Source organism: Pterocles gutturalis, unplaced genomic scaffold, assembly GCF_000699245.1.
Source record: "Pterocles gutturalis isolate BGI_N339 unplaced genomic scaffold, ASM69924v1 scaffold1690, whole genome shotgun sequence".
NCBI lineage: Eukaryota > Metazoa > Chordata > Aves > Pterocliformes > Pteroclidae > Pterocles > Pterocles gutturalis.
In genome coordinates this window covers 40,067-55,644 of record NW_010143042.1, presented here as the reverse complement: position 1 = coordinate 55,644, position 15,578 = coordinate 40,067, and the positions used below count along the sequence as shown (strand labels likewise).

Here is a 15,578-nt window from a genome sequence, read left to right as displayed (position 1 = left end):
ATATATTATATATCTATTCTATACCATAGAACTGTACACTGGACTTGCTTTTAATGTAGGACTTTGACATAAAAACATCCACTTAAAAAATTGCACTTCCAACTGTAAAAGACTGATTCTGGGCTGACATAAATTAGAGACGCATGGATTATGTTCTGACACTCATACTCAGCTAGTGACACAAAACAGTTTTAGTGACGTACATGAGGAACATTAGGCTTCCTGATACCAGCCAACCCAAAGGGAAGTGTGTGTGTCTTAGAAAAAAAAAAGAAAAACTTGATAAGTCAGGAAAAGGACGGAAGAAAAGCAGCTGCTTTCAGAATGGCAGCTCTTGAGAAAGGATACGATGATCCCTCTCAACAGCTATGAACGAGTAGTGGAACAGCTCACTCGAAAGGGAGGGATTCTTTTTTAAGAATCCTGTGGATGTCTGTAAATATCTCACAGGAGACACTGAAAAAAAAGTTACCTGGCTTCACTTAAGGGTTTAAATTGTATTTTACATGCATATTTTTAAAGTAACTAGACTTTGACACACAAGTGTTTGCTCTTCTACCAGCATAAGTCGGCTGCAGCATTCTTCCCTCCACGTCCTCCATCTCCTGTCACCCTGCCCAGCAGCCGGTCGCTGTGAAATGCCTCTTTCTACGGACGGGAAGTGCAGAAACTGAGAAGTGTGACGCGGTCTGTGCATCAAGGTTAGACAATTATTTCAAAATAAGAAAATAGGAAGCTTTCTTCATACTGATTGTGCATTCTCCTTTTCCACAGGAAGGCTCATGATACAGAATAAAGCTGAAGCAAAATGACTAACAGACAACCTCCCTAGATTCCTGGTGCGAATCTACTGTGGAGAATGAGGCAGAAGAGAGAAGAAATTGTATTGCTGACTGCTGCTAGAAGGGTGGCGTACTCAGATCAAAGAGATGCAGTGTGTGCAAAGGATTATTAAGATGACAAGGGATTTCCAGCTTGAGAGCCCGTAATGGAATATGAATACCAATTTTAGTGATAGTACTTTTAAAATGGTCCTTGATTTCAGGATAACATCTGCAGGCCATTATGGCCAACAACTTTCAAATATTAGAGGAAAGGCTTTTGTCGAAGACTTCACAGGAATAGAACACATCTGCTCACTCGGTAGAAAGCCAGTGAGCAGCACACCAGCATGCTGATGCTGGTTCCTGTCTGTGCAGGTCTCACAAAGCCAGAAGTACTGCTAAGAGTGCAGTCCACGGTGTTGAAGCTGGTCTCTTCTTCCATTTATTGTGCATTACTAATGGAAGAAAACTCTCTCAACAGATGGCTTCCATCACATGTCACTCTCCTGTTCCTTAACCTGTTTCCTATGGTCTCTGTGTTTCCCCACACGGTATGAGCTATGATCATGAGTCACACATCCAGTGACTTCTTCTAATGATCTTTACTCACCACTTTGCAGCAGAGGGGCCAGAACCACCAGAGCAGACCGAGTGCCACCAACAGCAAGAGCACAAGAACAGCGATAAGTGCTGCTACTCCACTAGACTGCAAAGAAAGCAGAAAGACAGCGTCAGTGGATGTTGAAAATAATTGCTGCCTTGTTTTCCCACTCACCCCAAAACAGCTTCCTACTGACTGATGCAAATCCCAAACAAACTGTTCCCATTCCTCGGATCCTGTTCTTGCCAATGAAGAAGCTCCTCACAAAGGATCGAGAGGAGGTCTCAGCCAAATCCCCGTTTGGCACCAGCTCGGCAATACCCTCCGTTGTAAGTCTCAGCTCCAGGAGTGAGGTAGCAGGTAAGCTAGGATGCTTCAGCAGGGTCTGTGTATCACAGCGAATGATGTATCAACACTAAAAAGAGGGAGGAGGTGGGAGGTATGATGCTGTTCATGTTTCGTTCTTGTGCTGCAAGTCTCAGGTGTTCTAAGGGACTAACAGAGCGTGCTGGTCACAGCAGTACTGACGGACGTGGTAAACTGAAAATGACAACACTTTGAAAACTACTTTATTCTGCTTTCCTCTAAACCTAAGTTCAAAATCAGTCGTTCAGTCCCGGGTAGCAGGCCCAGCTTGCCCTTGGGCAGGCCAGGATTATTCCTCCCCTGCTGGAGTCTGTGCATTCGTTTTGATGTGTGATACCCTTGAGATCAGAATGAGCCCAAACTTGAAGAGCAGAAAGGGTATACTGACTGCTGAGGAACGAGCTGCTGGACACTGCAGGGACGGTTTCCTCCTGAGCTCATGGATGAGAGGTGCCCGTCTCCTCCCGTGGGGACACGGGTCGGTATGGATTGCTGGGTGTTGGTGGGTGGGATCTTCACTAACAATACATTTATTGTAGTCATGCTTTTATGCCGATGGCCCACACACCTGGGGCATTCACACTGAATCCCTGTAGCCGTGCTATCTGAACCTGAACCCACCGTCCTCAGAAAACCTGAACGAGCGTTCCTGCTTCCAGCAGTACTGCCTTTAATGGAGAAATGAGCAGCCCATCTCCCCCCGCCTCAAACCCACATCCTGTCGGTGGTTTTGTTCTTATACTTGGTTTTCCGTGCTGCTGTGCTGACTTACAGCAACACTGAGAAAAATGCAACAGGGACCTTATGAAATAGAAGTTATTCAGAAAGAGAAAGGAGTTAATCCAGGGACTCACTAAGGCTGGAGTACAGCACGAGTAATTCTGCCACAGCGAGGAGAGCTGTACTTCAGATACACCATTGCAAATGAAAGCTGAAACAGAGCCTTGTTCAAGGATATGTAGGTGCAGTGAGGCATACATGTTTATGAGAAGTGGGTAATATGCATGCCTTGTTGCCTAGATGCAACGTGTTTTTTGTTTGTTTTCACTGCAGCAGTGTGTGTTGGCCAGGGGAGGCTGGAACTTCTAACTCCCGTATACCAGCTAGCCATCAGCTGCTCAGCTATCAGAATTAGTGGAACAATTCTAGCAGTGACCCATTTCTTGCAGTTGCCCATCTGCTACTATGGAAACCACAGTTCTCCTTGTATGGAGCTGTCTTTGCTGCAACATGTACGAAAGGCAAAAAAAAAAAAGGACGATGAGAGTACTAATCCTGCTGATGCACATCTGTACTCATTCTGTTTCCTGTTAGTGAAAACTTTTGACTAGAGAAAAGCACAGTAAGAGTGCAGCAGAGGGAAGACAGCCTTACCCAGCAATTTGGTGTGATGGGCTTTGCAGGGATGCCTCGTTTTACCTATCTGTGCAATCAAGGGGGTATGGGGACAGACTTCACATGTACTGCTTTCTCTCTGAAAGGACTAAGATCAAGAGAAGAGCAGTCTGCTGTTAGTCTCCAGCACTGTCCTGAAGTGAGCACACTGAGAGGCTGCTCCATCATGCTTTGGTGTAAGATTGAAATGTTTCCAAATGACAGAGAGGCCCTTAACCAGAGAGACGTGATTTGAGAGCTGTGTGCTGCTTCAGCTGTCAGTTCGTTCGGGCTTTCTTCCTGAAACTGGAAGGCTGAACTGAGATGACTTCCATTTCTACAGTTACCCAACTATTTAGTTTTAAAAAGAACAGAAGAAAAAATGTAATTTTTTTTCTCTTTTAGGTTAATTACCTACAAGCAGTAACAATCCTGTTGGAAAAATACATGCTGATGAGTGGAAGGTACTGTTGTGTGTGCTTCTCTGCCTGACAGGAAAGTTGCACTAAATTCACACTTTAGATGAGACAAATTTGGATAAATGCAGTATCCAAGTGCAGCACATTTTCGAAACCTTTATCCCTACACAGTGGTCTTGTGTCTAGCTCCAAGAATTTTAGCTGTCCTGCCTATGGAATACAGAAGAGAGAAGAAATTAATGTATGCCAGAAATGTGAGATAAGAAATTTTATGTATGATGTTAGAAAAGTCACTGACAGCACAGAGGAGGAACGCGCAGACACTGCTTAGATCTCAGGGCAGAGCAGGCTGCACTAGCCTGGGAGTGGAGGAGAATTCCAGGGCTTTCCCTCCACGTGTAATTCTGCATATGGTCTAAATGAGCAGTGCCCGAAGCAGCCAGCAAGAGCTGCAGCAGCAATGAAAGGAGAAACCCTCCTAACAGAGCCTGTGTCAGAAAGCAAAGGTAAGTGTCCAAGCCTGCCACTAAGAGATGCCTTTCATATATTATTTTTAAGTCTCAGATGATGCATACAGTAATACTTCACTTATGTGAAATCCTGCAAAAAAGATGTTCCTAAAATAAGGCTGTTTGCCACCTTAATGGGAAGAATTAAGGGAATTGTTTTATAAAACTGCAGAAAAAAATCCTGCCTGTAACCCCCCCACACACATATCATTAGGGGATTCAAAACAGATGAAAATTCTTTGCTGTGTGTACTAGTATGATAAACCAGATTCTAAGCGTGTCTCAAAATACAGAAAAAGTGACTTAGGACACAGAGATATATATGTATGCACCGACATAAGAAACCATGTACCATTAAATTCTATGCATTCTGCACGTTTCTGCACAGGTAGATTTTTCGGTGAGGTGGATTTCTGCATTCTCAACATCTAACAGGACTTGCTGTGCATTGAGGTACTCTGCGCTGAGAGGTCATGCAATGGTAAAACCAACAGAGGAACTCAATTTCAGGATTTACATTGAATGGTGTTAGCCATTTACTTACACATTCTGAAGCAGTGATTGTTAACGAGCTGGAAATGAAAGACTGCCCTTCATTCAGACTCACCAAAACTTCCAGAGTTCTGGAAAGAAACAGGGGGAAAAAAAATCATCAGCCATAGAACAGTCAATGGAAGCACAGACATGCTAGGGAGACACTTGTACGCACAGCTGCCAGCAGAGAAGGCATTCTACATCTGAGAAGTGACTTCACAAAAACCAGAAAACTAATGTGAGTACTGTGTGGAATCGGTTCTGGTAGCCTCTGATGACTTTTAAGCGACCAAGCTACTTGGCTGTTAAGGGGTGGACCTTACGGCTCCCAGAAACCAATTTTTGGTCCTTTCAGACTGAGCTTTCTTTTCCTCAATTTATGTGGCTTAAAATGAACAATACTAAATATGTGCAGTCTCCTGCGAGTACTGTTGATTACTATTTGGAAATAGTTTTAGTCTTCTCAAATAGAGAGCTTTCTGAGTAAAGAACCTCTCTTCTCTGTGGTATAAAATACTCCAAAAAGTTTTACATAAAATAAATTGAACTGTAAAAATAACATTGTTTTGTCTGTTCCATAAACATCTCCTTAGTCATACACAGACATTATGGATAAAAATGTCGGATAATTATAAATGGTCAAGACTGTCTATAAATAGTACATAAACACTGCATACAAATAGTATGTGGTTTACATTTTACAAATTAACCCTAGAAGAAAACAACACATGGTGAATGTTAAACATAAGAAGACTCTTCAGCTTCTCTGGCTTGGATTCCCAAGATTCAGACAGTTTATATTATGCATAGATGTAATTAAATAAAAATATAGATATCCATGAACTAAAATGATTAATCATTTATACCATTTTTCTGTGTCATGAATTTTTATTCTGGCACAAATGCTTTAGTCAATATGGAGTTCAAAGCTACTTTAACTAATTTGGCTAATTTCTTTTTCAGTTTTAGTAAAAATGAAGTAAGTTACTTCTGCTAAACTCATTTTTAAATGGCTTGTATTATAAATAATTGATCTAACAGAAATAATAACCCTAATTTACTTCCAATTATTACTGGAATAAGCAAATCAAAACAGATAAAAAATTTAAAAAAATCAATAAAATTCCCTCACAACTCACAAAATAAAGCAAACTATACCAAAACTTTTCTTAGTGATGAATTTTGAAAATGTGATGCTTTTTATTATTTTTTTTTTCTTTTCAATGTTTTGCTTTGCCACTTCAACGAGAAACACTGTGGGAAATCTCAGCATGAAAATTCTGCTCAAGTTTGACGGGCAAGACAATCCCACTGCCTTTGGCGGGAGAGGCTCTCATTCTGTGCCTTTTCGTGAGTACGCGCTGTGCTGCTGAAACCCAGCCCAAATCCTGACAGGTGATGTTTAAACGCCTAAATCTTTTGGAGATTTGCGCCTCATGAACGCATCACAGGAAGCATTTTTCTGTCCAAGTCACTAGCCTACGGCCCCGTTCAGTTAGCGTGGCTCTTTCTGGTGTCCTGGGGTCACATCCTTCTGCCCCCTGGCCATGCCCCTGCATTAACTGTGACTGTACAGGTGGAACTGGAAAGTGGATTCAGCCCATAAGCACCGAGGAGTCCGCAGCACACACAGGTATTTTTGGATGGCAGCTTTTCAGTTAAGCACAAATTCCAAGAGGAAAGATGAAGCTCTTACGTGTTTCCTTTTCTGCCATTAGCACTGTCTTTTTAAAGTGTGACTTGGAGAAACACACCACAGGCTCCGCACCAACCTGGCTGCCCCAGAGAGGGCATTCACTGTGCTCGTGTTTCATAGGATCATAGAACCATTAAGGATGGAAAAGACCTCAAGGATCATCAAGTCCAACCGTCAACCCAGCACCACCCAACCCACTAACCCCGAGCACCACATCGACACGTTTCCTGACCCCCTCCAGGGATGGTGACTCCACCACTGCCCTGGGCAGCCCCCCCCCCTGCCCGGGCCAGCCTGTTCCAATGCCTCATCACTCTTGCAGTGAAGAAATTTTTTCTAATATCCAGCCTAAACCTCCCCTGGCACAACTTGAGGCCAGACAGACAGTTACTGAGAGGGTGAGTTTACCCACTGAGCGAGCTCCTGTCGCCCTCTCTGGGACCGACCTGTGGTGCCGGGTAGATCCTCGTTCCCAGTAACGCCTCTGTGCTCCGTTCCGGCAATACAGCGCCTCTCTGGGACCGACCTGTGGTGCCGGGGAGATCCTCGTTCCCAGTAACACCTCTGTGCACCGTTCTGGCAATACAGTGGGCCCCAGAGAAGGGCACCGGTACCACATCTGTCTAAAGGGGAACAGGGCGCAGCGCTGTAACTCCCACCCACCGCAGCAAGAGCTGCTTTCGGGTCCCTACTGCCAGAAGCCACATCGCTACCATCAGCCTTCACATTCCCCAACCTTCAGCTGTCAGATGGTCTGACAAATATCCCAAGCAGCAGGCTCACTGAACACGTCAGCTATCACGGCAGATACGGTGCAGTACCAACAGCCAGGGTCTGTATCAGCTTCCTTTTGAGAACAGCTGCAGGGATGAGCCATCTGAGCTTTTCACTGGAGTTATCATACTCCTTCAGTCCTGGAAGCCACAGAGTGAACTCATACAGATAATTATCTCATCTTCAAAAGGATGAACCTGTCAACATACAAAACCACTTCTTTCCTGAAGTTGTTGTGTCTGTAGGGTATAAGAAACGTGTTTTTTTCTTTAGCATCCACCTGTTTGATGAGAGCTATGTGTACTTCCAGTTTATACAAACACTACCCCTTTGAATCTGGAGTTCCAAAAACTAGGCACCCTATTTCTTCAAACATCCGAGAGAAAGCCGTATGCATAAATACATCCCGTGTTTGCTAGTAACTGTCCGCGTGTGTGGGGCTTTCAGCCCAGCTCTCTGCATAAGCTGCAGGTATTTTGAAAATAAAAATGACCTCCAGAAGTGATTACATTTTTGGGGCACCTTCATTTCCCTGGTGATTGTCAGGGTGTTGTGAGTATCATGTTCGTTCAGTAAAGCTCACGCCAGCGGAGCACCGAACCCTGTGTCACCAGAACACATTTCCACGTCTTTGCACCTCTGCTGATGCCTTTTTCTGCAGACTGGTGGAATACAATTTAAGGGCTTATGAGACCAAAGCAGTTTTTGATGACAGGCTTAGATGACAAACCAAGAGCAGCACGGGCTGCAGTCAGCGGGTCAGAGGAGCATGCCTTCAGCCTCCAGTGTCTCCACAGGCACTAATGCCCGGTTTGGTGCGTCTGTACGGTCAGTCTCCCAGCAGTTACTGACGTGATTTACATGACTGCATCTGTGGTATCTCAGTGCTTTCCAAACACCCAAGGAAAACAGTCTCTCCTTCTGCTGAGGTATGTGCAGAGCACGAGACAGGAGGAGAGGTGTCAGTGTCCCACCCGAGCCCCGCTGGAATCCTCCCTGCGCATCCGCTCCCACCCGAACAGCACCGCTGTGCACGCGAGGGCAGCCTGTCCCTGGAGTTAAACAGACCCTTTGACATAACTGGATTTTTGCAAGGCAAGGGTAGATTGATACGGCTGTACCAGCACAGACCTAAAACAAGCACTGAACTCTCGAAAGCTGCTGCAAAACAGAGCACCTCCTCCGGTCAACCCTGAACAAAAGAACAACCAAGAACAGGGATGTGTAAATGTTGATGTTGCTGTAGCAACCCAAGAAGACATCCTCCAGTGCCCAGCGAAACCTCGTCTCTGCGGTGTGACACGTTTGCAGTGCAGGTTTCACAGCCGCACGCAGGGGAGGAGGAAGCAGACCCCACGGACGCTAACCAGAGACTCTAACAATCGAGCCCACTCACTGTGCACAAATACCCAGGCCTTCCCGCAATTACACCGAGAACACAAGGAGTCGGCCAGCTTCTCCATGTCTAGCTTGAAAAACACAAGCCTGCAGGGAAGAGCGAGTGCAGCCCTTCACCCGGCTCCTCCAAACACGGCAGAGCCCAGCTCCCGCCTCTTCGTAGGGCTTTTATCCGGGATGCTCCTTCCTGTCTTCCCATCACTTCCAAAGCAGTATCAAAGAGATGGCAGATGAGCTAATAAGCATGTGTAATTAACATGCTGCGCAGACAGTCACAAACTCAATTGCTTTTTACGTACCACAGGTCTCATGCAATTTTCCTGTGGTCCATGCTTTTAAGGCTCTTTCACTGTAGTAGGAAAAACTGTGGGGTTTATTTACAGTTCATAGAATGAATGTGGAAGAGATTTTTCCTATATTTTGTCTGTGAAGTATCCCTTTTTGGATGGGAATCAATCCTGGAAAACTTAGTCTGAAAAGAGCTTTTTAAGAAATGTTCCTGTTTATGACCCACAAGACTCTTGCAATTTTAAACTGCATCAGTCACAGCCCACTGGCCATTCCAATAAATAATTTACCAAAAAATGTAACTTGAGAAGATCCAACAATCACAAGTCTTTCTTTCTTTCTTTCCTTTATGTCCACTGCTGTTTTATTGTTACAGAAGAGGAACGTGGCCCACTGCCATATGTCCCTACAGCTCTGGTCTAAAGAATGTCATAGCCTGTGAAATACAGCTGACATTTCAATCCACCGTCACCTATTTGCAAAGTATTCATTTGCTCCTTACTTTATGAGTATCCAATAAAAGGCTGCCATTTTATGACCCATTAAAAAAGATGAAAAAAATTAAATAAAATTGTGAAAGACATTTGCTGGAAGTAATAAATAATTTACCTCCAATTTTCCCGCACTGAAAATTAAACTGGCAACTGCTCAAAAAGTTATTAAAATTATGGTGACTAAAGGTATTTTAGAATCAAGTGCCAGCATTAAAATAGCTAAAATGCTGTACATAGTAGGAAGGAAAAAAAATAGACCTATGTGTTTACAAGGGTGCTTTCCCTTAAAAAAAATACTTCCATGAATTAATATATAGCTTTATTAGTTACTATTGGTACGCCAACAGGAAGCATGCATGTGTGTACTTAGGTGTTCTGACTGTATCTACACCTATTTTGCGTACATATATGTTCTACAGTTTGAAGGAAAAGCTCCATTGCCAGAAAATACTGCCCTCACCGCAGGAGGTGGACTGAGATTTTTAGCCTTTGCCATGGCACCCCTCATTTCTGCCTGAAGGCTGGCCAGCAGGCGTGGCGGCACACACAGGGAGACCATAAATGCTCAGTTCTTGGGCAGGGGAGACAGCCGCAGGGCTCTGGGCGATAGGGGATCGTGTCTCCGCGGGGTCTGCCTGTGGAGCCGTTGTGCCAAAGCTCCAGGCTCACTGCATGGACGCAGGGGTTTCATTTGACCAACCTGACTTTGAAATCATTGGCCATTATTTGCTGCGATACAGCTAATATTTGCCCACACATTCTCTCCAACAACAGCAGAGAATATCCTTTCCCCTGTTCTCAGTTAATGCTCCAGCATACAAAGCTTACTCCAAGCCTGGGGACACATCCCTGCAGCAGGAGGAGGCACCCCGAAGCCGCAGAGGAAGGTATTGCAAGTCCACGCTTCTGGTTTTGTGGCTCTGCCTAGAGCAAAAGCCCCAGCTGCATGAGGACACAGCACGTTCCCTTGGAGCAGGGTTACAAACCTCGCCTGCCAAATGTTCGGTGCAGTTCCACCGTGCCAAGGGTCGTCTATGCCCGGGAAGCATAGGAAACAGTTTACTCTCGTCAATGGGAATCTTACTGGAGACAGTTAATAATATGCTGTTACAATAAATGGTCAGAGTTGTCCTCCCACCAACCACACAGGCATAAAAAGGAATATTTATTTATTTTCCCAAGGGTAGCAAGACCTGCACTTGATGCAAATCATGATGGTGTCTGGAGGCTTTGGTCAGCATTAGTATAAACTCCTTTTTGTGGTTCCCCCTCCTTTCTTGGTGTAGCTTAGCACTGACATAAATTCAAATTACAGTTCCCTTAGGATACCCTCTTGTTACCCAGAACTATCCAGCTTCTCAGCAGAGCAGTCACTATCTTGTCTATTTGGGTTTGGCTTTCCATGGGAAATGGACAGAAGTGCGGAGATAGGTAAGTATTTCACCGCTGGAAAGTGCTTGTGAATTTGAAAGAACAGAAAGCCAGCAATGAATTAGCTCTGATCTCATGGAATCATGGGAACCTGCAGTAACAGGGTATGAAATGTCATTATTATGTTAAATTAGTCTATTAATTCAGCTCAGGATACTATGTCCACTGCATAATATTAAGCACTTAGTTCTGCTCACGTACTCTTTCTTAATGCTCTGGGAACACTGTGTGCCCTATGGAGGAATGTGAAGGACTGCATTAGAAATTACTACTGATCTTAACATCAGATCCATATGTCTTAGGAGCCAGTTAGCCTATACAATTCATTGAGGATGTTTCCATCTGTGAATAGTTCCCATTATAATCTAATTGTGTCAAACTAAATGTATTTCTTAAATATTTTCACAAGTTAATATTTATAACAGACATTAAGCCTAATCTAGCCATATTTCTGGTTTGCCCACCTGAATTGATTTCTCTAGCCTTTTTTTTTTTTTTTGCGGGGGGAGAGGGGGGAGATTGTACCATGTGAGTAACCAGTGATTGGTAACCATAATCTTTTTCATTTCTATTGGAACAAAATGTGCACAGAAGCTGAAGTGCTAGTGCTGAAAATAAACCCTGAGTCTCAGTGATGGGAGAGGATCTGGTTCATGTCGACCCTCTTTAGCAGTGCTCTATCACCATCTCCTCTGTGATGAAGAAGTATTCCAGTCACCTGAGCACGGAGGCTCTGTAATAAGAACAACAGGTAAAAACAATCTAACTTGGAGAGGGCATCCTATCAATCAGTGAGCCACAGGGTTAACGAGGGCAGCAGGAAGTTAAAAGCAGGCAAGCATACCTCCCTTCTTGGCAGCTCACATTTTCTTTTTTTTTTTTTTTTTTTTTTTTGGTGTTGGCTATCATTGCACGCTCTGTGTTTGAGAACCATGCAGGTGCTCTGGGTAGGGAAGAAAAATATATTTAGGAAAGCTGACAAGGGAGAAGAAGCCCAGTGATGGTCCTGATGGTTGGTGCCTCCGTTCTCCTCCGTACCACGCTTCCTAAGGTACAGCTATACAACTGACTACTGAGAAGTAGCTAGTTGTGTGGGTTTATTGTGCTTTTGCTGTTTTATAGTATTACTGGTGTTATCTGGAATGTGAAGTATCTTGGTCAACAAGCTACCTCCTTTTCACTGAGAAATGCTATTTAATCCTAATTTTAATTGCTCCCCTTTTCTTTGGACAAGGGGCTCTTCCAGCAATGTGTAGTTACAATGTCGTTTGCAGACTGAGGATGAGACTTTGGAAAAGGGCCCTTAAACTCACACTTGAGTATTTAAACAAGCTGCCTAGCTTTCAAGGGGCTAAGTACTCATTGTACACACATATCTCCCTTATATTAATGAGTAATTTAGTTCTGTGGCCACATTAACCTCTTACTTTAGTTGCCACAAATGTTGTGATAAAGCTATTTAGTTAACCACACCACAAAAAGAAGGTGAAGGTAGTTTGTTTGTTGGAAAGAGAACAGAAAATGCTTAACACACACCATATAATATTCCTCCTTTCTTAAAAGACTCTAAAAGGTATAACTACTCAAACCTGCAGCTTGTGTACGGCTTCACTTTTTCAGCATTCTTCCGCAATTGCAACGTGTTTCACAAAATTTTACCTTTCTCAGCCAAGGAGGAAAAAGAGAGAAAATGAAAATAATAATCCCCGCCACAGCCACAGAAAAGGAACAGTAATCATCTCCTTCAGCTGGTTTTCAGTTGCTTGCTTCCATGTCACAAGAAAACTCAATTATGAAGTTACACACAACTTTTCTCAGTACTCCTGAGGGCAGACAAATGAATGTTCTGTTCATGTTAATGAACTTGACAAAGTTATGAGCTTGTCTGAATAAATAGGTCATCTCAAATGTTCACCTGTGCACTCAGAAATCACATGGGTTTGTGTATTTGAGTATCTGTGTGCAGCCTACGTGGGAGATACACCTGGTCTGACGTGTGAAGAGTATCATTTAAATACATGTTTAGAGTTATTTTGTAATAACACATTCAGAATTCCTTAGTTTATCTACTTCATATTTTCCTTCCGTCTGGTAGACAGAAAGACAAAGGCTAATTTTAACTCAGAGTAGCTATTGTGTTACCAAATAACACAGCACTGAAAGGTTGCAGTGTGGGATGAGCACAGCTGTGATCCTCAGTTCTTGAGTATGTGCTCTGCTGGATGGAAGCTGTGTGTGAGGGGTACTGGGGTGGCTGCCGGGGTCCGGTACGCCAATGCTGAACTGGTAAGATGTGCAAATTGGTGCTGAGTTAGGGCTAAACAGTAGCTTATTGCCTGCCTGTTTTTTTAATGCTTGCAGTGTTAGAAGAAGTATAACTGTGTAATCTTAACAATAAGCGAACGACACTTTTTGTGTGGGAATGTAAATCTGCTCATCATTCACGCCCAGCCCCCACTTGCACACATTTCCAAAGGCACTCATATGCCTCCTCCGAGAGAAATAATGATACTGTATCAGCTCGCTTTCTATTTAGATATTTATTTCATATTTGCTTGAAGAATCAGGCCAATGTTTTTGAAAGCACATTTAACTATACCATATGCCTACTTAAATCATCCCTATCAAACAAGTTGCAGGATGATGCTCTGGTTCATTCTGTTCTGTTTTCCCTTCCCTCACAATGTGTTTATGTATATTTATCCAATTTGTTCTGTTCCTCTTGCCAAATTGCAGGTTTGAGATCTCAGCTATGCAGGGGCAGCTGTGCTATTGTTGATGTCTTACAAAACAAAGGTCACAGACTGAGCCTGGATCACTAGAACTAATGACAGCTGCATGTCAGCCATTATGGTATAGCCACAGAGCGACCAGGGTTCACGGACCCTCACAAGCAGGAATAAATCTTACCTTGCCCTTTGGTAAGCAACAACTCAAGCCATGTTTTTAAGAAGTAATTTTTGTGCAAATTAGCTTCTTGCAAAATATCCTGCTGTTTATTTAATTTATTGACATAATCCTTCCCTGTCTCCAAAAAAACCCCAAAAAACCAACTTTAAACCGTTTTCAAAAACCCCACCACAAAAAGCAAAATCTGAAAAACAACATGACAGCTGAGTTGGAAGGAACGGTCTCTGCTGTGTGTAACTAATGCTAGCTTTTCTCACTTTTGAGACTGATAAGAGCTACCAGCTGTTCCAGCCTGGGAAGCTATTGACCACATAAAGAAGTAGGCTACCACAAGATGACATTTCCTTCAAAGACGGTTGTTTCCAAACCTAGCTCAGCAGCTCCAAGGAATGAAACACCAGGGCGGGACTGTTTCAAATGCCCTTTGTTTGGAGAGAAATCAATCTGTAAGGCTTGTGAATTCTAAACTATTTGCCCCTTGGGTGGCCTGACATATTATTCCTTCTTCTCCTGCTGCCTTTCAGACCAGAAGCCAAGAGTCCAAAGTTATTTAAAAGGAGGTTTCTTAGAGCTACACGTAGCTTTTGAAATACCAAAGAAAAGGGAACGTAATAGATGGAGCAGATGAACAAGATGAGGCACATGTCCACAGACACAGCTCTGAGACTATACAGCTGGCTTTGAGGCTGGCTGTCTGAGGCTACTTCACCAGTGCGCTGTTAATTATTTAAAAGGGAGCACAGGGGAAACCACCATCACATCTGTCACCCACATGTAGGCAGAATCTTTGCTCATTGCATGACCAGATGTGTTCATTCAAAACATATACTAACTAGCTACTTAATGGGTTAGAATTATTAGCCAGAAGTTAATTAGGCAAACATATTAAACATCAGTCACCTTACAAAGCATCACCTCTTTGCCACTGTCAACCACAGGAAAAAGAAGGGGAAAAGTTAAAGATCCCATAAAGGAGCTGCAGTAAAAAATAATTTACGAAATCTGATCACAGTGTATTAACGAAAACTGCAGTACTCTAGGTAATTGCCTGAAGTATGTGCCTCTTAATACTGCCAATATACCAGCACATGGGAGGAGGCAAGAAGGTTGGTTTGAGCACCTACAGGTATTGGAGAAGAACAGGGAATTAACAGTGGAGAGGTTTTCTGAGTACAGTCAAGTCAAACTTGAGAAAGGATGGCTTCACTGCTTCTGCATATATTACCCATATCCCTGAAGACGCAAGCACTTGCGTGGCATTCTGCCTGCATAATGAACTTAGAACAGTTGCTGGCCAATGCGACATGCTCTTGTTCCCCAAGAGATGGAATTCCAAAGTAATTCTTCAGTTTCTGGCTCCCAGGTTCATGTCACAAGAACCAGAGGATGGGGTAAAGGCACAACATGCTCTGTCTCTGGGCTGGCTGGGGCGGGGGGGGAATAGTTAGAAGCCTGCCGTGACAACCGTTTTGTAGAACACCTTTCAGTTGCTCTTGAATGAGAACAGCTGTCTGGAAACCAAATGAGGTAATCTGAAGGATGCATTCAGGCTATCACAGGCTACAAAAGAAAGGTATGAGAAAGATGGTATGGATGCCAAACAAACAGCCAGATAGCATTACTAAACACTACGGGGCTGGCTTCCTGCTGTGGAAAAAACAACTGATTTTCCAATAATGAAACAAACAAAAAATATGTTTATGTTCCTATGTAGAGAAGTTGTGAAACTTCTGAAGAGGAAGACACATGAGTGCAATAGGTGGTTAAGCCAGTTCCTGAAATTGCCTGCTTAAAAGGTGCTACAGAAAATACGGAGATGGTTACTTTTTTCTTCCCTCATCTTTTTATTCCAAAGAGCCGAGGGACAATATCTGAGTTGTCAAGACAGGATCAAAAGGAAATCAGCAATAAACCAGAAGCAAAAAAATATTAAAATCTAAAAACCTGAGAAGTGACGGCA

General features: G+C 43.4%; 1 protein-coding gene across 1 annotated transcript in view; it reads right to left on the bottom strand.

The window, feature by feature from the left end:
- Positions 1-1,416: 1,416 nt before the first annotated feature.
- The window catches only part of ANTXR2 (anthrax toxin receptor 2), a 51,449-nt gene continuing 37,287 nt past the window's right edge, over positions 1,417-15,578 (bottom strand). The window contains exons 9-10 of the mRNA XM_010084559.1: positions 4,638-4,716; positions 1,417-1,530 (exon numbers count right to left, since the gene is read on the bottom strand). Of these exons, the coding sequence (XP_010082861.1) occupies positions 1,417-1,530; positions 4,638-4,716 (193 nt within the window). The remainder of the gene's footprint in view (positions 1,531-4,637; positions 4,717-15,578) is intronic.